This window comes from Cucurbita moschata, unplaced genomic scaffold (assembly GCF_002738365.1).
Source record: "Cucurbita moschata cultivar Rifu unplaced genomic scaffold, Cmos_1.0 Cmo_Scf00052, whole genome shotgun sequence".
NCBI lineage: Eukaryota > Viridiplantae > Streptophyta > Magnoliopsida > Cucurbitales > Cucurbitaceae > Cucurbita > Cucurbita moschata.
Window position 1 is genome coordinate 995,679 of NW_019268568.1, and position 26,593 is coordinate 1,022,271.

General features: G+C 35.5%; 2 protein-coding genes across 4 annotated transcripts; both read left to right on the top strand.

The window, feature by feature from the left end:
* Positions 1 to 13,091: 13,091 nt before the first annotated feature.
* On the top strand, positions 13,092 to 20,065 carry LOC111436195 (subtilisin-like protease SBT2.5). 3 transcript variants are annotated; one of them, XM_023073922.1, is made up of 12 exons: positions 13,092 to 13,368; positions 13,487 to 13,545; positions 14,021 to 14,235; positions 15,159 to 15,303; positions 15,414 to 15,808; positions 16,127 to 16,222; positions 16,305 to 16,377; positions 16,829 to 17,114; positions 17,585 to 17,910; positions 18,092 to 18,359; positions 18,695 to 18,976; positions 19,414 to 19,820. In XM_023073922.1, the coding sequence occupies exons 3-12, from the start codon at positions 14,063 to 14,065 to the stop codon at positions 19,818 to 19,820; spliced, it is 2,451 nt and encodes an 816-aa protein (XP_022929690.1). In that variant the 5' UTR covers positions 13,092 to 13,368; positions 13,487 to 13,545; positions 14,021 to 14,062. The 3 variants fall into 3 exon arrangements, with proteins under 3 accessions (XP_022929690.1, XP_022929689.1, XP_022929691.1); XM_023073921.1 differs by lacking the exon at positions 13,487 to 13,545; XM_023073923.1 differs by lacking the exons at positions 13,092 to 13,368; positions 13,487 to 13,545 and having other exon boundaries at positions 14,063 to 14,235; positions 19,414 to 20,065.
* A 2,407-nt stretch (positions 20,066 to 22,472) lies between these two features.
* On the top strand, positions 22,473 to 25,670 carry LOC111436217 (oxysterol-binding protein-related protein 4C-like). The gene is made up of 7 exons (XM_023073952.1): positions 22,473 to 22,509; positions 23,203 to 23,370; positions 24,160 to 24,405; positions 24,496 to 24,592; positions 24,688 to 24,982; positions 25,072 to 25,171; positions 25,252 to 25,670. The coding sequence occupies exons 1-7, from the start codon at positions 22,507 to 22,509 to the stop codon at positions 25,504 to 25,506; spliced, it is 1,164 nt and encodes a 387-aa protein (XP_022929720.1). The 5' UTR covers positions 22,473 to 22,506; the 3' UTR covers positions 25,507 to 25,670.
* Positions 25,671 to 26,593: the final 923 nt, after the last annotated feature.

The following is a 26,593-nucleotide window of genomic DNA, read 5'->3' on the forward strand; positions in this document are numbered from 1 at the left end:
AGAACATTGTTTGAGATTCGAATCACTCCACAAGCAAGATCGATCATGTCTAGCTTGAACGATTCTTGTTGATCAAATATCTCAAGGCAAGAACACTTGATTGAGATTCGAATCACTCCACAAGCAAGATTGATCATGTCGAGCTTGAATGATCTTACATGCAACCTAAACTACGTAGAATTGCAAAGAAACTTAGTCATTGGCTAAAGAAAAGCACAAAGGCTCATTTTACTCGATTTTCCAAGTCTACCTACAAATATAACATACATGACTTTATACCTCAAAATAAAAGCATTCAAGAGTTGTAACATTCATACTTAATGACCATAATTAACCATTATGTAATTGTAAAAATAAAAAGTCTTAAAATAAATACAATAACTCTAAATTGTAATCCACCCGAAATTTATAACATGAAACTTCATTCTTCTTCAATGTAGCATGACTTGAAATATTTTTTGATAATTTCAACAATATTTTCTTCTCATCTTCATTGAAGCATATTGTATGATTGATGTCTCTTGGTTCATATCAGATATGTTATAAAGAAGAAGAGTTCGCTTAGAAAAGAGTAGACAAATATATATATATATAAAAGGAATGAAATCAAAATTTCATACTCGTTGGAAAAGAAGAAGATTCACGAGACAATTGCCTCTATTTATACGAAATTTTTTTAATTAAACAAAAAAAACAAAATTACGAGAACGTATGTCCAAAGTAAATAATATCATATCATTACAGATGTGGGAAACATCAGATTCTCATTCACAACATTTTCAACAGTAATCTAACTGTTTAATGAAAAGCAAAATTACCCGAAACACCTTTTCTTTTATTTACTTTACAAGCTTTTGATTCGTTCAAAACGCTCATAAACCCTAAAAGTTGTAATCTTTTACCAACTTTTTCCATCACATCACCATGGGTGAATTTTGAAAAATGGCTTTTGAAAAATTTGTAGGAACCCACAAATATTATGTGGGTTTTTTTTTTTTTTTTTTTTTTTAATTAAAAACAAAGATTGGGCCCTAAGCTCTTTCCATTTTGTAACTTTATTATATAATTTTGTTATTTTAATGAAAAAAAGAACTCAAATTCTACTTTTAAGATATTTATGAAAATTAAGAATGTTTAACGTTTGGAACGATTATTAGTAATGCTTATGACTTGTGAATATTTGATATTTATGAGATTTTAGTTATTAATATAACATATATTATCGAAAAATAGAAATTTATTACATAATTTAAAAAAAAAACAACCTAACAATCCAATTCAACTTGAAAATAGAAGGTTAGATTGAGTTGGATTGTAAAATCTATTTTGATGGCTCGGGTCACCAATTTTGAACTAAAAGATTTCTCCAATCTGTATACACTCCAGCATAAAAATTGAAAGCTAAAAAACCTATTGAACTGTTTTTGACCTAGTTTAGTTTGATTTTCGATATAGTTCATCCAAGGTTAGTTTTTATCCTATTTTAGCGTGATTTAATTGAGTTTTCTTTGATTTTAAGTTGATTCAAAAGGATTTTAGGTGAAATATATCGACTTTATTGATGCTGAGAGAGTTGATGGAGGAATTCGAATCCCGTTAGATTAAGTCTAAGCTATAGTTTGTTCGACAAAAGTACTCAACTATTTTTAAACAATTATTGTGGTAAGTGATCATGTTGTACGCTTGGTCACATGATTGCTTGATGTATATTATGTCATGTACTTTTCGAATATGAACCACGATCTATTCTGGCTACGGTTTTTAATTATATATGCGTGTTTGCCAAGTGACGGATTTTTAATTATATGATGCCTTATCTTTACCTTAAAAATAAGAGTAGCACGTGACTTGAGTATTTTAAGAAATAACCCGTGAGTAACCTCATTACTGGGTCAACCAGTCCAATTAGATGCAATCATGTTTAGGACTTATCATTTATGACCTTAGTCTCAAGTTTTAGTCCGGACAAAATTAGATGTGTAGTAACTTCTCTACATATTGCTTATTCATTGGAAGTGTGATCGGCCCATAATCCACCGATCCAAACCTCACCCCAACACCATTTGTGACAACTCATGCCCATTCATGTATCATTTCTTGACTGCTATTGAAAATAAGGATAATGTGTAGGAAATGGTAGCAGAGGACTCAAAATCTTCGTCTCACCGGTTTGCTATGAAAATAAATAAGGATAATGTGTCAGAAATGGTCGGTATAGCTTAGTTGGTAGAGCAGAGGACTGAAAATCTTCGTGTTACTGGTTCAAATCTGCTATTGAAAATACGTCTAATGTGTCGGAAAGGAAATGGCTAGTATCACTCAGTCGGTAGAGCGGAATACTCAAAATCTTCGTGTAACCAATTCAAATCTGCTATTGAAAATACGTCTAATGTGTCGAAAAGGAAATGGCTAGTATCACTCAGTCGGTAGAGCGGAAGACTCAAAATCTTCGTGTAACCGGTTCAAATCTGCTATGAAAATACGTCTAATGTGTCGGAAAGAAAATAGTCAGTATAGCTCAGTTAGTAGAGCAGAGGACTCAAAATCCTTTGTGTTACCGGTTCAAATCTGCTATGAAAATACGTCTAATGTGTCGGAAAGGAAATAGTCAGTATAACTCAGTTAGTAGAGCAGAGGACTCAAAATCTTCGTGTTACCGGTTCAAATCTGCTATGAAAATAAATAAAGATAATGTGTCAAAAATGTTCGTGTTACCGGTTCAAATCTGCTATGAAAATAAATAAAGATAATGTGTCAAAAATGGAAAGGAAATAGCCAGTATATCTCAATTAGTAGAACAGAGGATTCAAAATCTTTGTGTTACCGGTTCAAATCTGCTATGAAAATAAATAAAGATAATGTGTCAAAAATGGCCGGTATAGCTCAATTAGTAGAGCAGAGCATTGTCACAGTTCAATTATAAATAATAATAATAATAATAATAAGTTAACTCAAATGGTATGATTTTTTTTTCAATTTTATAAAAATAATAAAGTCCATTGCCTTTTTGTGACATTAGTAAAGGAGAAGTCCTTTTCCTTTTCTCAAAATTTTGATCTAATTTTTAATAATTATTAAAACTTTGAATTCTTATAACTAATAATACTACTTTCTTATTCATTATTATTGTATTACTAATAATCAATTAGTTCTAATGAAGTTGGTCCAATAGTAAATACATTATTATTATTTATTTGGATTTCATCAATTTAATTATGTATTATCATGTTTTTAAATCATTTTGGATTGACTTTCTTAATAGTTTTTTTTTAAAAAAAAATTATTATTATTTATTAGATTAATTTAAAAATGATAGTAAAAAAATAAAAATATTGAAGATGGTGACATATTCTATAAATATGGGGTTGGAAAATGAAAGGTGAGGAGAAGGGTTTTGGAGGTATAAGCATGTGCTCCCATTTAAGATGGGACAAATTGGATAATTCACATCACAAATAATACTTTTTTTTTTCTTTTATTATTATGATTATTTGGTTTTTCTAATTTTAGAGGAATTCTAATTTTGGAGGAACCCGAGAGTAACTTGTGTGTCAGTTACATGATTTACGGGACACTACAGTATTATTGGTGTTTTTTTTGTGTGTCAGTTTCAGCAGTGTGAGCATGCGATTATCTATAGTTAGGTTTAGAGGGTATGTTAACAAGTCCGACTAGTGGATTCATAAGCATGTGTGTGGATTGTGTGCAAAGTACTATGCATCAAATCCTAATAGGGATGTTCATCGAACTCGAGAACCCAACCAACTCAACTCGAATCACAAAAACTAGGTTGGATTAGACAACACTTTGGATTAGGTTAAGGTTATCTTTTTTGGAACCGAATTGGTTCAGTTCAACCTAAATTGAATTGATCCCATATAAAAAAAAATAAAAAACGCAAACTTCTGTTTTAGGGTTGTTAGACAAACACGACTCTCCACAATAGTATGATATTGTCCACTTTGAGCATAAGCTCTCGTGGTTTTGGTTTGGACTTTCCCAAAAGGCCTCATCCCAATAGAGAGAGTATTATTTGATTATAAACTCATGATCATTCCCTAAATTAGCAGATGTGAGACTTTCATTATCCAACCAGGGTTATTTTTTTTTTCTTTTTTCACACTACATCTCCGCCCACACGCTATCACCAAGGCCCACGTCACACTACCTCTCATAGCCACAACATCGCATGTCCATGTATTTCGCACGGCCCCTCCTTACAAATGCACTCATCATGTCACTTGCTCGCCATAGATTGTGTTAAATGATTATGTACCGCTCTAATACGTCAAAAAAAAATTTAACTGAGATAAAGAACAAAAATTTAATGGAGAAAGTTTGATATTTAAATTGATAAAGTTAAAATTTTAGAGTGAAATTTATAATTAGAAATAAAATAAGGAAATCGGAAAGCAATGATAAAGTCACAGGCCGTGATCCCGTGATTGGCGAAGGATTGTACGGACAGCGACCCATTATTTACTCTTATTCTAATAATTGCATCCAAATTAAACTGTTCACAGATCGCAACTAATTTTACACATTTCTCAATAAACTTTTAATATTTTTTTTAATCTAATTTCAGTAAAAATAAATAAATATTAAATTAATTTGTATTATATTCGTTTTTAAAAAAACAAAAGAATCAAAAGAAATATAATTTTATCTTTACAGTGTAGGCATGTGATATGTTTCAATTTTATTAATATTTATCATCTTCATGTTTGTATTTTGATTTTTTTTATTTAATTTTTACATTTTCCATAAATTTTATACAAAATACACTTTATTTGTCCTTTTGAAATAAATTTTATAATTATATTCGGTTATTTTTAATGGAAATTATTATTATTATTTTACCATTAAAATAATTTACCCAATCTATTCATACGTGGTTATGTGAATAATTATTTTTGCACATTAATTTAGGAGTCAATTTTCATTTTATTTTAACAAAAAATAATATTTTTTGAATTAAATTTTCAATTTCTAAAAACATAATTAAAACATAGAAAATAATAATTTAACCATTTAAAAATATGATTAAAGCTTGAAATCAAGTGATAAGTAACAAAAATATGGGAGAGTGAAATGACAAATTTGACCTCGAAAGGAAAAAAAAGGACAACGAAATATAGAGCCCATAATACTGTCTCATTCTGTCGTTTATTTAATTTCTATGGCCATAATGCTCCACGCGGTCGGAATCCAAAGCACATTATTGCAATTATTTTATTTATTTTTCTGATAATTGACCCTTCAAAAAAAATTTGTCAACATAGCCGATTGGTTGAAAAAAAAAAATATAATGGTTCACGTATCGAAAACGAATCCTTTTCATCACACCCCATCACGTCATTGCCTTTACGTGAAAAATGGTTTGGAAATTGTGAGTATGTAAGTAATCGCTGATCGAGTTAGATATGCATAAACACACAAAGTTTGAGAACGTAAATCAACATACGAATTTGTTTTTACAAAGTGGAACACTAACTCGGGATTTGCCCTAAATTATGATCATCAAGCTTGATTGTAATTTCCACATAGAGACACCGACCATCCAGCTTGTAAGTCAAAATCAAAACCCTGATCCCAATAAGAGATTAGAAGGTAAAAAATTGGTTCAGTTGTATGATAACCTTGTAGCATATATCAGTGTCACGTAACATCCATATATCAGTGACAAGAGATGAGAAATATGAGTGATGGACGACGAACATAACAGTGATCAAGCGTCACATAGCGATCATAAACCAACTACAAATAGAAACACAATGCATTAGAGTTGTGACGTTGAGTAAGCGAGCCAAAATCGATGTTGAAGCCGATGAGGACACCTTGTAAGTCAATGATGCGAACAAGACGATTTCTAGAGCTTCACGTGTTAATATTTTAGTAATTTTAATTACAAAGTAGACATTTTTTATATATAATTTGACGACAAAATTTTATTAAACTATTTAAAAAATGTTCAAAAATTATGTAGTCTCGGTCTAGAATTATATTTTCTAGAAGCAATGGTTTAATTTTTTTTTTTAAATAAATGTAAAATTTTTAAGAAAATAAAAATAGAAATAGAAAGAACTGATATAATTTTTTTTTTTTAATCAGCCCTTTCAACGTCCCTATTATTGCAAAATTCAAGGCAATAAATGCAACAATCCACGTGAGAGTATATCGGGATAAGATATAATATAAATTATTATAAATTTATAATATATATAAAGAAATTATTTAAAAATTTAATTAATTAATTAACTATTTATTATTATTTTGTATCTTCCAAAAACTTTATAAACAAATTGGGGGTGATACTTTATGAATTCGAGTATAGACAAAACATTAGATACCCTTTCAAATATCAATGATTGTATGAATAAATCAAGACTACATTTAAATGAGAGACTTAAAATAATTAAAAATTAAGATGCATCTTTCGTTTCAGTAACTCAATCATAACAGCGTAAGATTAAACATTTTTTATTTTAAATAAATTTATATTGAATCACCTACTTTTAAAAAAAATTATGAAAGGTCAATTTAGTAATTTGATTTATGATGGAGAAATGGTCCAAATTACCCTTGGCCTTTTCCTTTTTATAACATTCTGTTCAAACATAGTCATATTTACTCTTTACTTTTTTACTGCTATTTTTTATTCTCATTCTCTTTTCCTTTTTTAACTTTTTGACTGCCATTAACGGCCAAGTATTTGCAATAGAAGAAAAAAAAAAAATACTCATCATTGGTTTATCATAATTGATTTATTACCCATTTAACTTTTAGTGTATAAAAAAAAAAAATTATATTAAGAATTTAAATCATTAAAATTTTTGTCTTGTACCAAAAAAATAAAAATAAAAAAATAAATAAAAGTACATTGACTTAATCTTATTTTACTCGTTTCTTTTTTGGTTATGTTTAGTTTGGATTGAGATGCTGACATGAAATTCAAGAGATAAAAATTATCTTTGAACGTTATATTTAATAAGAACCTAATTTATCAACTTCGATGGCAAATAGTGATGGAGATGTGTTGCGACCTTCTCTTATCCATCAACCCGAACTATTAGGTGATTGTAGAAAATTTGTCTAACACAATATTGTTGATGTATTCACAAAACATAAATTTGAATTACATCGAACAACGTAACGAGTCTAAAGGCGGAATCAAGCTTGAAAGGAATAATGTTAAAATACCCGTTTGATTCCTATATTTTGAGTTTCATTTTATTTGAATTTTTATTCTTAATTTTTTTTAAAGGAAAATAGTAAAATAATAATAACAATACGAAGACTTTGATCACCTCTCTCGATGACCTTGGTGGCTCGTTACTTGAACACGCAGCTTCTGTTGAACACAACTCACTGTGGGAAACACTCGCACTCTTTATTAAGGCCAATCGAGAAGAGAATACAAGACACTCTGTAGAATACTTTTGCTTTTTATTGTTTTTGGATTTCTTGAATGAATAACCTAGGTAGGGTGGGGGTATTTATACTAAGAGTAAACAATCTATATTTAACCAATCTAAATCTAGACCTAACCGATTTGAATCTAGACCTAACAAATTGAATCTTTCTCCTAAAATATCTACATCTCTTTCTCCTAAAATCTCTACTAAAATAAATATACTGGGCTCGTACAATTAGGCTTGACTCTATTGGGCTAGTACAATTATTGGGCTTGACTCTATTGGGCTAGTGATGATATTTCAACACTCCCCCTCAGCACTAGTCCTCATTCGCTGCATCATGTTGAGCTGACAGCGAAAGCTCTCATGTTTGCTAGTATTCAACCCTTTTGTAAACAAGTCTGCCACTTGGTCATCTGTCTTGATCTGCTGCATCTCAATTTCTTCCTTTAGGACCTTCTCTCTAATGAAATGGTAGTGCACCTCCACATGCTTTGTTCTAGCATGAAACACTGGATTTTCTGCAAGGCGAATCGCAGATTGGTTGTCGCAAAGAAGTGATATTGGATAGTCAATTTTCTGGTGCAAATCTTCCATCAAGAGTTTTAGCCATGTACTTTCCTGGGCTGCTCCAGCCGCTGCTCTATACTCTGCTTCTGTAGTTGATAATGATACTGTTGGTTGTCTCTTGCTACACCAAGAAATTGTTCCCGAACCAAACTTGAACACATACCCAGTGGTTGACCTCCGAGTATCGTGGTCTCCTGCATAGTCAGCATCACAGTATCCAACTAGCTTGCAGTCTTTGCTTCTTTTGTACAAAAGACCATAGTCGATTGTACCTTTGATATATCTCAAGATCCGTCGAGCTGCATCCAGATGAGGCTTCTTTGGACTTTGCATGTATCGACTCATAACCCCAACTGCATACGAGATATCAGGTCGAGTTAAAGTTAGGTAGATAAGACTACCTACTAGTTGTCGGTACGTTGTTTCATCGTTCAACTCTTTGCCTTCATGTGCACAAATCTTGGCATTTATCTCCATCGGTGTTGAAACTTGCTTGCACTCTAACATGTTGAACTTCTGAAGCATGTCTCTGGTATACTTTTGTTGGCAGAGAAACAGTCCTTCATCTGTGCGATCAACTTCTAGGCCTAAGAAGTGTTTAAGCTCTCCTAGCTCTTTCATCTGAAAGCGTATTGATAAATTTTCTCTTGTTTGATAAATTTCTCTTTCATCGTCCCCGGTGATAATCAAATCGTCCACGTAGACCAACACAATTGTCAAATTTCCTTCTCTTTCTTTGATGAATAGGCTTGAGTCTGCATGCGCAACTGAATAACCACTTTGGGTAAGAAATTCAGCAATCTTACCATACCAAGCTCTCGGTGCTTGTTTCAGTCCATAAAGAGCTTTTCTAAGCTTGCATACATAATTAGGATTAGCTGCACTCTCAAATCCCTTTGGTTGGTTCATATAAATCTCCCTGTCTAGCTCTCCGTGCAAGAAGGCATTCTTCACATCCATTTGCCACAGTTTCCAATCTTTACTTGCTGCGAGTGCTAGCAGAACTCGTACGGTAGTAATCTTTGCCACTGGACTGAATGTTTCATCATAATCTAGTCCATATTGTTGAGAAAATCCTCGAGCCACGAGTCGAGCCTTGTATCTCTCGATTGATCCATCCGGTCGACGCTTTATTTTATAGACCCACTTGCAAGAGACGGGTTTGATATCTCCTAGTCTTGGCACTAGTTCCCAAGTTTGATTATGCTCCAAGGCTATAATTTCTTCCTCCATCGCTTTCTGCCAAACCGAGTTTTGTGATGCTTCTTCATATGTCTCTGGTTCGTAAACTCTATCTTCTACAATAGCTGCATTTGCATACTTAGGATTTGGCCTTCGGATTCTATTTGATCGCCTAAGTTGTTGATGTGTTGTTTCATTTTTATCAGATTCGCTTGATTGAGTCACCTCCTGCTTGTCAATATCAATGTCGCTTGGATTTTCAGATGCATCGACATTTGATTGAATTTGTGTAGTTTGCTCCCCCAGCTTCTGTTGTAGAATTTCTTCAATGTTTGAATCTGATAAGACTTTCTTCTCCGAGAACCACCATGTAGATGCTTCATCAAAAACTACATCTCTTGATGTATAGTATTTTCCACTTGTTGGATCACAGCACCTCCATCCTTTTCTTTGATTGTCGTATCCAACAAATACACACTTGACTGCTTTCTTGTCAAACTTGCTACGTAGATGGTCAGGCACAAATACATAGCAAACACAGCCAAATACTCGGAAGTAACTAATTGTAGGTTTCATATCCCATAGTATCTCAAATGGTGAGACGAACCCTAGCTTTGGTTGAGGAAGCTTGTTGATCACATGGGCAGCAGTTCGCATAGCTTCAGCCCAAAATCTTCCTGGAACGTTCTTTGCGTGTAACATGCTTCGACAGGTTTCTGCAAGGTGTCGATTCTTTCTTTCTGCTACACCATTTTGTTGTGGCGTGTTGGCACATGTAAATTGACGTCGTATCCCACACTCGTGTAAATATTGATCGAACTCATCTGACGTGTATTCTCCGCCATTGTCTGAACGTAGACAACGAATCTTCGCTCCTACTTCTCCTTCGACCATCATCTTGAATTCTTGAAACTTTGAGAACGTGTCAGACTTTTCTTTCATAAAGAAAATCCACACATATCTTGAGTAGTCGTCAATAAATGTCACCATATACCGCATTCCGCTGATCGATGCTTGTTTGACTGGGCCGAACAAATCAGAGTGAACTAACTCTAATGGTTTCTTTGCTTTGAAACTTGACTCTTTGTATGGTAATTGATGAGCTTTACCATACTGACATCCAGCGCAGACAACGTCTGTTTTGACTTCCAGTTGTGGTAGACCTTTGAGCATAGATTTCTCCATAATCAGCTTCAACTTATGGTAGCTAATATGTCCCAATCTTGCATGCCATAGATCTGTCGTCTCATTCTTTCGGGTCTTGTCAACATAGGCAGATTCTGCAGATAGAACGTAGACAGACTCCACTCTTCGTCCTTCTATCGTCGGCTTTCCTATTATCTTAACATCTTGATAAACTTTTACATCTTCTGGCCCAAACAAGACATAGCTTCCTGATGTTGTTAGTTGTGACACTGACAACAAGTTCTTCTTTATACCCGGTACATGATAAACATTATGTAGCGACACTGTATCAGACTTATTGCCAGGCATGATTGTCGTATTGCCGATTTGAGCAATTGATAACTGTGTGTTATTTGCTGTACGTACCATACGACTTCCTTTGTACTCTTTCTTGTCTTGCAATTTTCTCTGATCGCCAGTCATGTGATTTGAACATCCTGAATCAACGATCCAGTCATTCTCATAGTTGATATGGTCTTCCATTGTCGCCATGAGTGCTAGCTCGTCTTCTTCTATGGGACATAGTACCTCTGCATCCCATTCATCTTCTATCTTCTTTTTGGATATTGCCACATTGTTTTCAATGGACTTTTTCCTGGACCAACAATCTCTAGACATATGGCCCTTTTTCCCGCAGTTATAGCAAATACCACCAAATCTCGTTCTTTGAAAACTCTTGTTGTCGTTCTTCTGAGCTCTCTCAGGTTGTGCAATCCCTTGGTGGCTTCTTCTTTTGTCACCATTGTATCCACGTCTGGTAGACGGCCTATTATTGCTCTGACTTTCACTCGTGTAGAGTGCTTCTTCACCCTTCAATGTGAAGCCTCCCATTTGTTTAGCCATGGCTTCTTGGCTGGCTAACAAATTTTCGAACTCTACCAGTGATGGTTGAGTGGGCCATCCTTGTACAGCAGCAATGAAGCTTCGATATTCTGGTCGCAATCCGTGGATTATAATCCTCTTCATTCGAGATTCTACAATGGCGGACTTTGGGTCTAGTTCAGTAATCTCCCGACAGATCGATTTGACCTTGTGGAAGTACTGAGCAATCGTCATATCACGTTGTGAAATTGACAACAACTCATTCTCCAGAAGTTGTAGCCTCGTATCATTCTTCTTTGAGAACAACATCACGAATGTGTCCCATGCTTCTTTCGGTGTCTTGTCATCCCAAATATGTTCTAACATCTCTTCTCCGATGGTGGTCTTCAAGGCAAACATTGCTTTGCCTGCTTTGATTCTCCATTTGCGCAAGGCGTCGTTAGAATCCTCCTCTGGCGGCGTAGTTTCACACCCGCCAACGATCTCCCAAAGATCCTGTCCTTGTAAATAGGACATCATGCATGTTGCCCACGTGTTGTAGTTGTTGTTGTTGAGTTTCTTAATTCCTCCAACGATTTGGAAATCACTCATCGTGTTGGCCATACCTCAGTAATACCAAACAAGTTCTTTTGACACAAGACTTGCAGAGTCACAGACTTCTCACGACACAAAAGAAACTCACTCACCACTAATCTCAAGAAATCGTTTCTGATGTGGAAGATCAGGCAGAGCTGCAACCACAGAGCATACTAAGGATTCCAAGAGATCAGATAACCTACACTAACCTCGCTCTGATACCAAATGTTGAACACAACTCACTGTGGGAAACACTCGCACTCTTTATTAAGGCCAATCGAGAAGAGAATACAAGACACTCTGTAGAATACTTTTGCTTTTTATTGTTTTTGGATTTCTTGAATGAATAACCTAGGTAGGGTGGGGGTATTTATACTAAGAGTAAACAATCTATATTTAACCAATCTAAATCTAGACCTAACCGATTTGAATCTAGACCTAACAAATTGAATCTTTCTCCTAAAATATCTACATCTCTTTCTCCTAAAATCTCTACTAAAATAAATATACTGGGCTCGTACAATTAGGCTTGACTCTATTGGGCTAGTACAATTATTGGGCTTGACTCTATTGGGCTAGTGATGATATTTCAACAGCTTCAGCCCACAACCCAATAGTTCACGATTCGTATTGAGTGCACGAAAACCCTTTCAGTCCTCAAATGCAACCCGCGACCCAATGACCCGACTCGGAGTCCAGACCTCGACTCGAATGATGACTTGCACTCCTCAGCACTGCACGTGCCACACATGTGTCCTGCTTCCAGTCGTGACTCATTTCAACTCAATTGGTGGCTCATCTCGGCTCGACTTGGCAACTCGATACCTTTTTTATATCGTTTCAGGGAATGAAATGAAACCTGCTTCCCATGTTAAGTTTCATCTCGACACGTGCCACACTTGTGAATGAAATGAAATACTATTATATGATGTCTTCTCATGGATAAATGCATCGGGATACTTTCCTATTATGTTATGTTAGTACGGATGCATACTTTCAATATATATGTTCACCATGATATCATGCAGACCTTTCATTTTCTGTGGCACATGGCGACACATTAATGCATTGTGCTTGACCAAGCTAAACCCAAAGGGTATGTATATGAGTTTGCTTGGTGGGTCCATGTGCACGTGTGTGGGCCGTGTGTAGTGAAGTACCACACAATCAACCTTACCCTAAACTCAGAAAGACGCTAAGGTTATGTTACGATTGCATTATGAGAGTGAACGCTCGAATGACCATCGAAGGACAATTCCGTAATTTCATCACAATTGTCGGACACTTTTGGCGCCAATCTCTCTCTGTATTTCTTCAGAAAATGTGGAGAGGTAAGAAAAAGAAAAGAAAATTTGGCATTAATTGACCAATCGGTCCAAAGGTTTTGTAGTCTGTGACTCTCTTCATGATCCTCCTCTCTCCTCCTCCTCCTCCTCCTCCTCCTCCTCTTCTCTGGTAGCTACCTACCTGCGCTTCACTTCTCTTCTTCCTTCACTCACCAAAACCCTAGCTCTACCTTCTCTCAATCAATCTCCATTTCCAATCCCTCATTGCTGATCCCGTCCCAATTTTGCTCTCTATGTGAATCTCCCCTTCCTTTTCCCGATCGCATTCCACTGTATGCGTCTACTTCACTTTTTTCTTCTTCCTTTTTCTTCTTTAATGAGCTTTCCGCGAATTGTATGAACTTAGTTTCGATTGCTTGCAATTTGTTTATTTATTGCTGTGTTTCCTAGATTGCGTTTGCTTTGATGGAGTCCATCGGGATTTAGAATTTCTGATTTTACTGTCAGAGGTAGCTCAGGAATCAATGTTCTGTAACTTCTGTTTCGTTTTGATCTCTTTTTGGATTTTCCTTTTCTGATTCTTATTGGTTTGGTAATTGGTTACCATTGATGTTTGAAGTCTTTCTCTGAGCTCTGTTTCTGGTTTTTGAAGGTTGGGTTCTCTGTGTATTATTCTAATTCTTCTTCAGCATCCTTCTACTTGTTACTGTGACTACTTGGAGTGTTTTATTTTTCTTTGGTGAGCAAAAGTTGTGATTTACATTTGGTTGCTGAGTGAGTGGTTCTTTTGAAATTTCTCGCACTTGCTTTTTCTTGAAGTTTAGAATTACTATTTTCTTTCGGTTGATTTGTTTTTTTCCATGAAAAAGATGTTTGGTGTTTGTTAGTATTCTTTTATTCTCTCTCCGTTTTTTTTTTTTTTTTTTTTTCATTTTAAAGTTCTTGTTTCTACTGTTGATTTTGAAGGTTTTTTTTTTAATCCAGATCTGGTGGATTTCTGAGGTTACCTTCTTGACACTGGAGACAATGGTGGTGAATTTCCAGTGCACTGTTCTTGTGTTTTTGGTGCTTGTTGTTGTTGGGAAGGCAGAAATTTACATTGTCACCATTGAAGGAGAACCTATTGTGAGTTACAAAGGTGATCTCGATGGGTTTGAAGCCACAGCAATGGAATCTAATGAAAAGATCGACCCTACCAGGTTTCAACAATTCAATTCTGTATTTGTTAGTGGTTGTGTATGTTTTGTCTTTGTCATGTTCATGACTGAAGTTCATAATCATGGTTGAAGTTTATCATCTAATGCTTTCCAGCAATAAAATCATTACTACCATTAAATAATTGACGCAATTTTCGAGCTTTTTCTATCCTTTTTGTGACTTTTCCATGTGGGTTCTTGTATTGTGAAACGTCATTTTCCAACAGGGATTTCAGTTTATTATTTTGGGAGCTGTCAAACTTTGGCCCCCCTTGTTTTGACTTGTCTGGTCTTTGTGATCCCCTTTTAAGTTGAAGAAGGCTATTACGTGTATAGATGTATTACACGTGAAGTATTTAATAAAATTAGGATATTTGGTTTAGCGAGAATTTGACCCAATTAGTTTTTTATTTTTCTAACTGGACTTTACTATGCATTAAAACATTCTCCACTCTTCATATTTAATAATTGTACATCTTTCTTTTAATGGATAACAAAATACATACATACACACTACTTGATTTTCAAATATTATTGTTGATAATCGATATTGAAGTAATCTTCAAGATTCCATATTTACTCCATCATTATTCATTAAGGGTTATATCATTGGAAAATGTGAACAGTTCTCTTGATTATTAGGATCACATGGAGTTGGTCTGGTGTGGAAGGGCAAAAATTATATCTGTAGCAAGTTGGTGAAGAAAAACACTTCATTTTAATTTTATAAATGATTTATTGTCCATTCTATATGAGTGGTGCTCTTGGAATAGGATTACCTTTATTTCTTATGAAAATATTCTCTTATGATCCTTGAAATCAATAATTGTTTCCTTTTAGTTTTGAAGGAGTTTGCTGTTCTGAAAGATTTAACCAGCTTGATGTTGTTGAATATTATGCATCTCACACTTGGAAGTTTCTTGCAGTGAAATTGTGACATCCTATGCTCGTCACCTCGAAAGTAAACACGACATGCTTCTTGGAATGTTGTTTGAGAGAGGATCCTTCAAGAAGCTCTATAGTTACAAGCATCTCATCAATGGATTTGCTGTCGACATCACGCCCGAACAGGTTAGTTAGACTTGAGAAATCTTCGTACCTTCTCATTTGTTGCAATAATTGGTCTTTTCCCATAAAATAGAAGTATTTCTCTTGCATGTAATTAACCCTTCCATTTGTAGGCAGAGACTCTAAGACATACACCAATTGTAAAATCTGTTGAGAGGGACTGGAAGGTCAGAAAACTAACAACACACACGCCAGAGTTTTTGGGCCTTCCAACTGGCGTATGGCCAACCGGCGGTGGCTTTGACAGAGCTGGAGAGGACATTGTGATTGGATTTGTGGACTCCGGGATTTATCCACATCATCCAAGTTTTGCAACATATAATACCGAACCTTTTGGGCCGTGTTTGAAGTATAAAGGGAAATGTGAAGTAGACCCTGACACTAAGAAGGAATTTTGTAATGGAAAGATTGTTGGAGCCCAACATTTTGCAGAAGCTGCTAAAGCAGCTGGGGCATTTAATCCAGCTATTCATTTTGAATCTCCTTTGGATGGTGACGGACATGGAAGGTTGGCCCTTCTATCATTTTTTAACAAGTTCTTTTTTTATTAATTTCTTTTTTTTGTTAATTTATTTGCCTCTGTGTTTTCATATTAGATTTAGTCATATTCTTAAAGCCTCACCTGCGCTAAACACTCTACTAGAAATTTTTGGAATTGGCGTGGACGCATTATTTAAAATGTTTATTTTTAATCATTTTCCCCTTCTTTTTCGCTCTGTTGCAAAGATGCTCCTCTTACACGAAACGAGTTGAAATCTGCCTTGTTCGTTTTATTATGGACTTGAATGATATATATTTTTATTCACTTTATGCTTTACTGTACCAGCCATACAGCAGCAATTGCTGCTGGAAATAATGGAATCCCTGTGAGAATGCATGGCTATGAATTTGGTAAAGCAAGTGGGATGGCTCCCCGTGCTAGGTGAGGGAGATAGAAATGGCTCAATTTAAAGTAGCTGTATCGTTCTCCTTCTAAATGTTTCACTTGAATTTTCTATGCATAGAATTGCTGTATATAAAGCTCTCTACAGGATTTTTGGGGGATTTGTTGCTGATGTAGTAGCAGCTATTGATCAGGTGTGTACATCCAACTACTTCTGAAAATTTAGATACTGTATAAAATTAAGAGATTACACCTTTAATCGCAGCTTTCTTATTTGGTGTTCCGGGAGTCAACTTGTTGCTTATTAAAAAATTGTTTTATATTTCTCCTTATTTCACTGTCCAGCTCCTTCCTCAGGAAATGAACGGCTTGGTACATGAATATCTGCTCTATTCACATCAGTATTGCTAAAATATGTGAACATTTTTTCCTGTAGTCACATTCCTTCGTTCTTTGTTTGTTTCATAGGATAATATAGCTGATAAAGAAAATTGTTTGTGTAATGAACACTAGGTTCAATCCCCTTCCCCAACTGTTTTTATTAATAAAGAAATTCTTCCTTTTCTATTAATGTGATTTGAGATAATTTCCCGTAATCGTAAAATTCTGTTCGGATGATTTAATCCAATGAACTCATGTGAACAGGCTGTACATGATGGGGTCGATATTCTCAGTCTTTCGGTGGGGCCAAATAGTCCTCCTGCAACTACCAAGATCACATATTTAAACCCTTTTGATGCGACCCTTCTTTCAGCTGTGAAGGCTGGTGTATTTGTCGCACAGGCTGCTGGAAATGGAGGTCCATTTCCTAAAACTTTGGTGTCGTATAGTCCATGGATAGCAACTGTGGCAGCTGCAATTGACGACAGAAGATACAAAAACCATCTGACGCTTGGTAATGGAAAAATTTTGGCTGGACTTGGTTTATCACGTAAGTTTCACCAACTTGACCTGGTATTGCAGCTTTCCAAAGAATCGTAGTTGTCTCACATATGCTAATTTTTCAAGATTGGGAGCTCATACTCACGGTTTTGACATTAATTTGTTGCTTTATTGAAATTATGATCAGGGAGAGTCTTTGTGTGACAGATTAGTGATGATACTATTTCATTAACACCCCAAAACTTATTTTGCTTGTTTGTTCAGTGAATTTAAACCTAGCACTGTTGCTTAACCTAAAAATATTTAGTATTTAAGAAATTTTTTAGGATGTTCAATATCTTTCATATAGATGACCTCATTAAATTTTGAGTTCATGTTTCTTGGTTGAATCCAAAAGTTTTCTTACCACTATTCTCGACCCTTCAATTGACAAATGGTGGTGTTATTCATTCATGTGCAATCACTGATAAACTCTGTTGGAAATGTTTTGAATTGACAAAAATTCGTTGCTTTGTGCAGCTGCTACACATTTTAATCGGACATACACATTGGTCGCAGCTAATGACGTTCTGTTAGATTCTTCAGTATCGAAGTACAGCCCTTCAGACTGCCAAAGGCCTGACGTTCTAAACAAACGTTTGGTTGAAGGAAAAGTTCTTCTTTGTGGATATTCATTCAGTTTTGTTGTTGGTACCGCTTCAATCAAGAAGGTTTCTCAAACAGCAAGAGCCCTTGGGGCAGCTGGCTTTGTTCTTGCTGTTGAAAACATCTCTCCTGGATCTAAATTTGACCCTGTTCCTGTTGGCATTCCTGGGATTCTTATAACTGATGTCAGCAAGTCGATGGTAATTTTTAATGCATCTTGCTCTTCGAAAATACTTAGATTTGGTCTGCACATCATAATATCCATAGTATAGAACACTGGAGCTACTCTTGAATTTGGATTTTTCCTTATGCTTTCTTGTTTCTTCTCTACCATTGTCCACTTACTATTTGGTGATATCGCACTCTGGAATTTACTTTTAGGATCTTATAGACTACTACAACACCTCTACGCCCAGAGACTGGACCGGTCGGGTCAAGAGCTTTGATGCTGTGGGTAGCATTGGGGATGGTTTGATGCCTTTATTATACAAATCAGCTCCTGAGGTAGCATTGTTTTCTGCTCGTGGGCCCAATATTAGAGATTTTAGCTTTCAGGATGCAGACCTTCTCAAACCAGATATTCTAGCTCCTGGTTCTTTGATTTGGGCTGCTTGGTCTCCAAATGGAACCGACGAGCCGAACTATGTTGGTTAGTATTATCAAATCCATTTATCTCACTATTAATGTTCCTTTATATTGTAACCACCATGCTTATTTCAAAGTTCAAAACTACGTGAAAATTATCTCTTCGAAACTAAATAAATAAAAACAGAGAAAAGCAGAGTAACAAAGTCAAAACGTTTAATAGAGTGTGTTGTAATTTTTGCCCCATTTTTTATGAACAAAGGATTCAAAAAGAGTAGAAACTGTTTTAATTCTTACTCATCTTCTCCAGTATTATAGGAGCGCCAAACTTCAGTTTTGTGAGTTCTTGATTTTGTTTTTGAAATTAAATACTTTATACTAACAGTTCAATTCTTCCAGGAGAGGGATTCGCTATGATTTCTGGAACCAGCATGGCAGCACCGCATATAGCTGGTATATCAGCTCTTGTAAAACAGAAGCATCCTAACTGGAGTCCTGCAGCCATCAAATCGGCTTTGATGACAACTTCAACAACAATGGACAGAGCAGGAAGACCTCTTAAAGCACAACAGTTTTCTGAAACAGAAGCCATGAAACTGGTATCTGCAACACCTTTTGATTATGGGAGTGGTCATGTTAACCCAAGAGCTGCACTGGATCCGGGACTCATCTTTGATGCAGGTTCATTTTGCTTCCCCTATCTAAATTTGATGTTTTAACCATACATTTGCTGCTTATCTTATCATATCAATCATGTTGGTTAACTTTGAGCACCGATCTCTACCGGATCAAAGCCACTAAAAGGAGACTCAATTCATCCAAAAAGGGGAAAATAAAGGAACTAAAAGGAGACAGCTTAATCCATCCTCTCTTGGGATAATCTAATTATTGGTTCATGGGTTATCCTCTCTTGAGATCTAAATGAGGGAAAAGAACAATGAGCATGATGAGAATGAACAGGTCCATATAAGAGTAAAAAGTTTCATGTCTTTTCCTCTGAGTTTTTCTGCTGATGGCACTTAAAAGTCGTTTCCATGTCGAATTATTTACTGTACTGGAGTAGTTTTACGAATCTGTATGCAATGGCTCAGCTCATATCGAATCTTGTTTATTCTCAGGTTATGAAGATTACTTGGGATTTTTGTGCACGACGGCGGGTATCAATGTTCACGAGATACACAACCACACAAACTCACCTTGCAACTTCACCATGGGCCATCCCTGGAACCTCAACACCCCATCAATTACCATCGCCCATCTTGTGGGAACTAAGACTGTTACTCGCACAGTAACAAATGTTGCTGAGGAAGAAACCTATACAATTACTGCAAGAATGGACCCTGCTATTGCCATAGAAACAAGTCCTCCAGCAATGACATTACGATCCGGTTCATCGAGAAAATTCTCAGTAACTCTAACGGCTCGATCACTGACCGGAACCTATAGTTTTGGCGAGGTTCTATTGAAGGGCAGTCGAGGACACAAGGTTAGAATACCTGTAGTAGCCATGGGATACCAACGATGAGTTGGGTTTTGGTTAATAATTCAGAAGAAAAGGTAAAAGTTTATGGGGCTGTAATATTCTTTGTATGTGTTGGAATAAGCTAAATAGGATGTCAGATGTAATTTGTCTGAAATATGTATGTGGGTGTAAAGATGATCAACTCAGAACAAGGGGGGAGGCCGCTGATTTCTTCCACTTAAGTTTTGATTACTAATTTGTTTAGTATTACAGTTAGAATTTGCATAATGAGTTTTCTTGTCCCTTTACAGATATGCCTCATTCTCTCATTATTCTTGTCCCTTTACAGATATGCCTCATTCTCTGTTGGCTTTGTTGCATACATTATATTTCAAGGAGCGTTAGGGATGTAAAAATGGCATTGTGGCTTTTGACATAGATCCTTGAATGCAATCACCGGCGATTTTGCACCTGTTTTGATATGTAGTAGAGGCCATTTTGAAGCTGGCATATAAATATAAATCTAAGTTTTTCTTACAGTCATAGAGGATGCCAGCATTATCCTAGGCTATCGGTACGCAATTTAGAACATCATACAAGATCATCACTAAAGTTTTTCTATTTGGACTCACATAGGGTCTAATTCATATTACTTTGGTTGAATTATTTGGAGATCAGTTGGACTTTTGAAATGTCATACGAGTACATACTAGACGTAGCTTTTTAAAATGCTGAACACCTGTTAGTTGAGACGTGACCCACAACAAACAAAGGAGGAAATGTGTGACTCGTTTGAACCAAGGATCGAGACAAAATAAAGTAAAAAATATTTTGAAATATATAGTTTCAATTTAAATAATTAGATTGCAATTCTCGTGCAAAATAGCTTGATTCGGAGGCAAGGAAAAAAAAAAGAGGAATCTCATTTTTTATTTACTCTCCACTCCAATGGTTGCTTTTCTTTATGTTACTTCAAAAGTAGTTGTTTCAGCTAAAACCACTCAAATGTTCGGCATATCTTTTTGTTGACACATTCTTATGAAAATCCTGGCTGTTATTGGGATAATATTGGGGAATCTCATTGCTACTACCTAAATAAGCATGAAACGGTGGAAGAATTCTTCACGAAACAAGAACAAGTTCTTGACCCCATTTCTGGACTTTCGTGATCAAGCCTATCACGATCGTGATGCAGTCTTTGCTGATGATAACAACTTTGTAAGAAACTTTTTTTTTTTTTTTGCAAAACTGCTAATTGTACTATTAAGTTTCATTACAAGTCTTTCGAAAACAAGCCAAAAGGTTAACCATAGGTTGAATGCCAACGGATTAAGCAAAACAAAGAAATATCTAATTGAGTTTTGTAGTAGAGCTGAACACCCCTACAATTCGAAGAATCAATTTTTTTTTAACATACCTAACTCCCAATCAAATTGTTTTTCCACGTCCTCCCAATATTGCATGTGGGTCGTGTTGTCTTGAGATGACCATCTTCTGTCCCTCTATCGATGAGAATCATATTATAATTTAAGAGCGACATTTAGATAGATGGTGGCATTTGGTCGAGTGTTATCGTGTCCATAGGATGATAATATGGTTATTTATTATTGGATTCAACATATGAGCTTTTTCTATCTTTTAATTATGTTTTATATACTTTATACAACCATGACAAAATTAAATAAATATTTGACCAACTATAAAAGTTTGATCAATTGGGATTTTTGGCTTTTATTCATCATCCCATCCTACCATGGTATGCATCCTCATCCTCATCCTCATCCTCATCCTCATACTCATAGGGTTCCAATGTATCTAAAACCAAACAAATGTTTTATCTCTATAGATATATATATATATATAGTTCGTGGAAAATCGAAGCTATAGATGTTTATGGGCGAAGCAGGAACGAAGGGATGAAAACTTCTCCGTTTGTGTCCTTCTCTCTTATATCAGTCCTCGTTCTCATCTCCTATTTCAATCCCAACAAAATTTTCCATGTATTTTAGTGGATATGGAGTGAAAATTCTCTAAGGGATTCACTGTGCAATGGATTTCTTTTCCATTTTTAATATATTAATTTTAAATATTTTTAATAGATAATTTCTAATGAAAAATATACTAACACCCTAATAAATCCAATAATATTTCATAAGAAATACAAATTTTTCACACTTGAGAATATATACATTTATAAAAGTGAGGTGAGACGAGAACTTAGACGAAGTTGAGAACAAGGACTAAAATCTCTATCCTCGACACTATTTAACTAACGGGAAGAAATCTCTTTTCACTTATCTCCCGTTCTATGTTTAAACAGGAATTCCCCAGCTTTTCAGGTTGGAGCTCCATGGATCTCTCTAGATCAAACAATTGACGTTTAAGATAACAATTGATGTTTTATTCAATGAGCGGTGCACATAGACATACATAGAAAATCATGGTATAAATCTATCTCGAGATATATATATATATATATGTATATGTATATATTTAATAGGGTGGGTGTTAGGTGAGAGAGATGAAATAAGAGAGAGAAGAAGAATGGGATGAAAAGACAAAGAAGGGTTTGTTTAGATCATAGATAGCATTCATATCTTAATGTCTCCAAATTGTCCTTACTCCAACTCTTCAATGCATTTTGACCATTTAACTCTCTCTTATCAACTCTTAACCTTTGCCCTATAAATCCTTTCATTCATTCATTCATTTCTTTCACTCATTCATTGCAACTTTCTTCTCAAAAAAAATGGTGATGTCTCTCTCTCTTTCTCTCTTCTTTCGTACTTCAATCCATTTTTATCGTTACTTCGTTATTTCTCGTGTTTCTTCATGGCTTTCTTTGTACCTTTCGCCTTTTCTTTCTCTTTTACTGTCTTTCTAGTTGATTATATGGAAGAAGTTCGGAGTTATTCTTCACTTACTCAAGAATTTTTTTGGAAACTTTTACTGTTTATCATATCATTATCCTCATCACCTAACAAGCGTTACAAGAAAGAAAACACGACAAGAAAAAACGGAATAAAAACGTTTATAATAGATTTTTAGGTCAATAAGAGAAACCTTCCTCAAATTCTAAAGAAGTTGCCCGAGTTTTCGATTCTTCTTCTTTTAATTTAGAATAAATTCTTTTAATTACTATGCTAGGTAAGTTTATCATATGCCAATTTTAACATTATTTCACCAACGAAATACATAATTAAAAAATGTAAAAAAAAATAAAAAAGTTAAAATAAATAAAAAATTATTGACACCAACTTTCTTCAAAATAATAATTTAATCGCTAAACTTTCATTATCTAGTCTCTATATTTTTAAATTTGATAAGAATTTATAGTAAAAAATTGATGAGATGATTAAATTGTTTTATTGTAAATGTTAAATTGTTGGTATTTAAAAAGTTGATTATAGAATAAGGTAATATTCTAAGGGGTGAGAAATTATAGGATCCGGAAGGGAGCATTGGAACCAGACGCAACCCAATTGTAATTGCGAAGCCAATGTCTTTAGAGGAGGAATCAGATGCGGACAGAGTTTCAAATATTCTACATCAGGCTATGACCATCATCAAAGATCTACGCCCAGGATTGGATCTCATTTCACTCAAATACAAGGTTTTCTTCCTTTTTAATATTTTATTTATTCCCATTAATTGTAACCGTCCAACCCTACTATCAACCGACATTATCCTCTTTTTTGGGCTTTCCCTTCTCGACTTCCCTTCAAGATTTTAAAACCCATACATGGGTAGTGTATGCTAGTGAAAATGGTGAACCTCCCAAGGGTGGTTTATGAGATCCCACGTCCAGAAAAGAATGAACCATTGTTTATAAATGTGTGAAAACCTCACTCTAGTAAACATGTTTGCTTTGTTGAGGATTGTTGGAAGTGAGTCCCACGTTGACTAATTTAGGGAATGACCGTGAGTTTAATTGTTGGGAGTGAGTCCCACATTGGCTAATTTAGGGAATGATCGTGGATTTATAAGTAAAGGAATACATCTTCATCGGTATGAGACCTTTTGGGAAGCCTTTGCAAAGCCATGAAAGCTTATTCTCAAAGTGGACTATATCATACCATTGTGGATAGTCGTGATTCTTAACATGGTAGCAATAGAATCCTCAAATATCGAACAAGTATCAGAGATATGCCCTAAACTTAGCCGTGACAATAGAATCCTATCGAACAAAGATTGTGAGCCTCGAAGGTGCACTTAAAAAGTGACTAAAGTGTCGAACAAAGGGTGTACTTTGTTCGAGGGGAGGATTGTTGAGGATTGTTGGGAGTGAGTCCCACATTGGAATACATCTCCATTGGAGAAGAGTCGTGATTCCTAATATTCTCGAGGGAAAGCCCAAAATCGAACATAGATTTGAAATTTTGATTTTTTTTTTTTTTGTTAGGCTCCACCAAACTTTAACATTCCAAAATCCCAACTCCAATGTTTTGGGGAATCAGTGTATTGTTGGGGTGAGGATATGCTGGAGAAGTGCAATCGTGGGGGAAGTGCTATGGAAAGATTAGCAGCTGTTGTGGGATGGAGCATTTCCACTACTCGCCCTCTCATCTTTGGTGCTTTCCCTTACAACCCTATTCTTGGGGAGACCCATCATGTTTCCAAGGGTACCCTTAATGTCCTACTCGAACAGGTACCCTTCTTACTCGTGCCATCTTTCGATCTTAGTTTTGTATCTACTTAGTCTCTATACATTACGAACGATCTAGCTTTGAAAACGTAGGTTTCACATTACCCACCTGTATCTGCCCTTCATGCCACCGATGAAAAACATAACATCGAAATGATATGGTGTCATAATCTCTCTCCTAAATTCCGTGGTACGTATTTAACGTCACCCATTTCTTACTATTTTGTCTCGAACAAACAAAAGATTATCGTAATGATGTTACTATTTTCTCTCGTTTTGAAATAGGTACAAGCGTGGAAACCGAGATATGTGGGAAGAGGCAGCTAAAGCTTCTAAACCACGGGGAAACTTATGTAATGAACTGTCCAAGTTTGGTGTTCAAATTCATTCCAACAAAGGCGTTTGAATGGAGTGGCAAAGTGAAGATCCAATGCCAAGAAAGTGGCCTCGCAGCTGAAATCTCTTACAAAGGCCTTAGCTTTTTAGGTCGCAAATCAAACAGCCGATCCATCAATGGCAAGATTTTTTCTCAATCTATGTCCATCAAGAACTTGTGTGACATTGATGGCCAATGGGACAGGTAAAACTTTCAATCCAAAATCGGTTGATTCGATAATCGAATAATGTTTTATTACTCCTTTGTTTGAGCTAACTTTTTTGTTGCCTCAGATCCGTTACATTGAAATACCAAAATGGGAACGTTAGAACTATATACAATGCAAGTGAAGTGATTTCCAACTTAAGAACTCCTGCTGTTCTCGACCCTAAGGTAAACAAATTTCTTTAATCAGCCAATTTGAGCATAGCTGAGTAGATAAGATATCAACACGATACGTGAATATGCATCAGGGTGTTAGGGCAACAGAATCAGCGAAGGTGTGGGGGGAAGTGAGCCAAGGGATATTGAGCAAAGATTGGAAGAAAGCAAAGAAAGCAAAGATGGCAGTGGAAGAAAGGCAAAGGGAGCTTGCAAAAGAGAGAGAGTCAAGAAAGGAGAGTTGGGTTCCTAAGCATTTCAAGCTCTCTTACTCCAAAGAAAATGGTTGGGATTGCTATCCAATTCAACCCACTGTCCCACCTGCCCCCATTGTTGTCCCAATTTGATACCTTTGGTCGTCCAAACTTCATATATATATATAGCTTTCATGATGGAAAGAATAAAGCTTAAGGAATGATGGGTAAGTGTAGTAAATCCCAATTGTAAAATGTGAAGAACCCTTGTATGATTTCTCTTTAAATAATGAAGCTAGCTATCATAGACTTATATATACACATATCTCTTCAAATCTTAGAAAGAATTGAGCTTTGTTAATTAGGGTTTGGAGGTGCATCAAATGTATGAAAGCATATGTGAAGTTGGAACAAAAAAAATGTTAACTTAAACGTGGGTTTTGATATGCAAAAACTCACTAGTGGACGACTTGAAGAATGGGTCGATGTCGAGGTGTTGGACGACTATGCACGGGTCGATCACGAGCATATCCTCATGGAACAATGCAAAGATGTCTATTTTATGTTAAAAGGAAAGAAATTCATTGAGTAGAGGTTGGTGCCCTTTCACTCATTTGAGGAAAGGGTGGTTAGCTTTGGTTCTTCTTCTGTGGTTAGGTCATAGGTCGAGGTGCTTGAGGTCAGCACGGTATGTCCTAATTTTTAACTTTCTATTTGAATTAGAACGGAGTTTTGTGGTAGTCTTTTAAATTTTGGCAAAAGATAAAATATTAATTGGTCTCCTCGTCTCTCCCTTAGACAACTATGCTATCATATGATTATGTCATGTTATGGAGTTATATTATGTTATCAATGATGCATGATGCATAACACTTAAAAAATGTGATAGGAATAATGTATGCATAATTTATATGCACGTGATGTCATAAATGAAAAGATGTACGATTTGTATCTTAAAACATATGTCATGATTTAAATTTATGAGTATTTATGCCTTTATATATGTCATGTGCATTGAGATACTTCCTCGTTATAATTAGTACAAACACGTACTTTACGATATTTATGTTTGTCTGATATCATGTGAGTCCTTTCCCTCCATAGTGTCTGGCAGCGCAAGAGCGCACAAGCCCAACGAGTCAAGCCTAGGGGGTATGTATACGAATCCTCATGGTGGGTCCATGTGCGCATGCATAGACCATGCGTGAGAAAATACCAAACATCCAATCCAACCCTACAT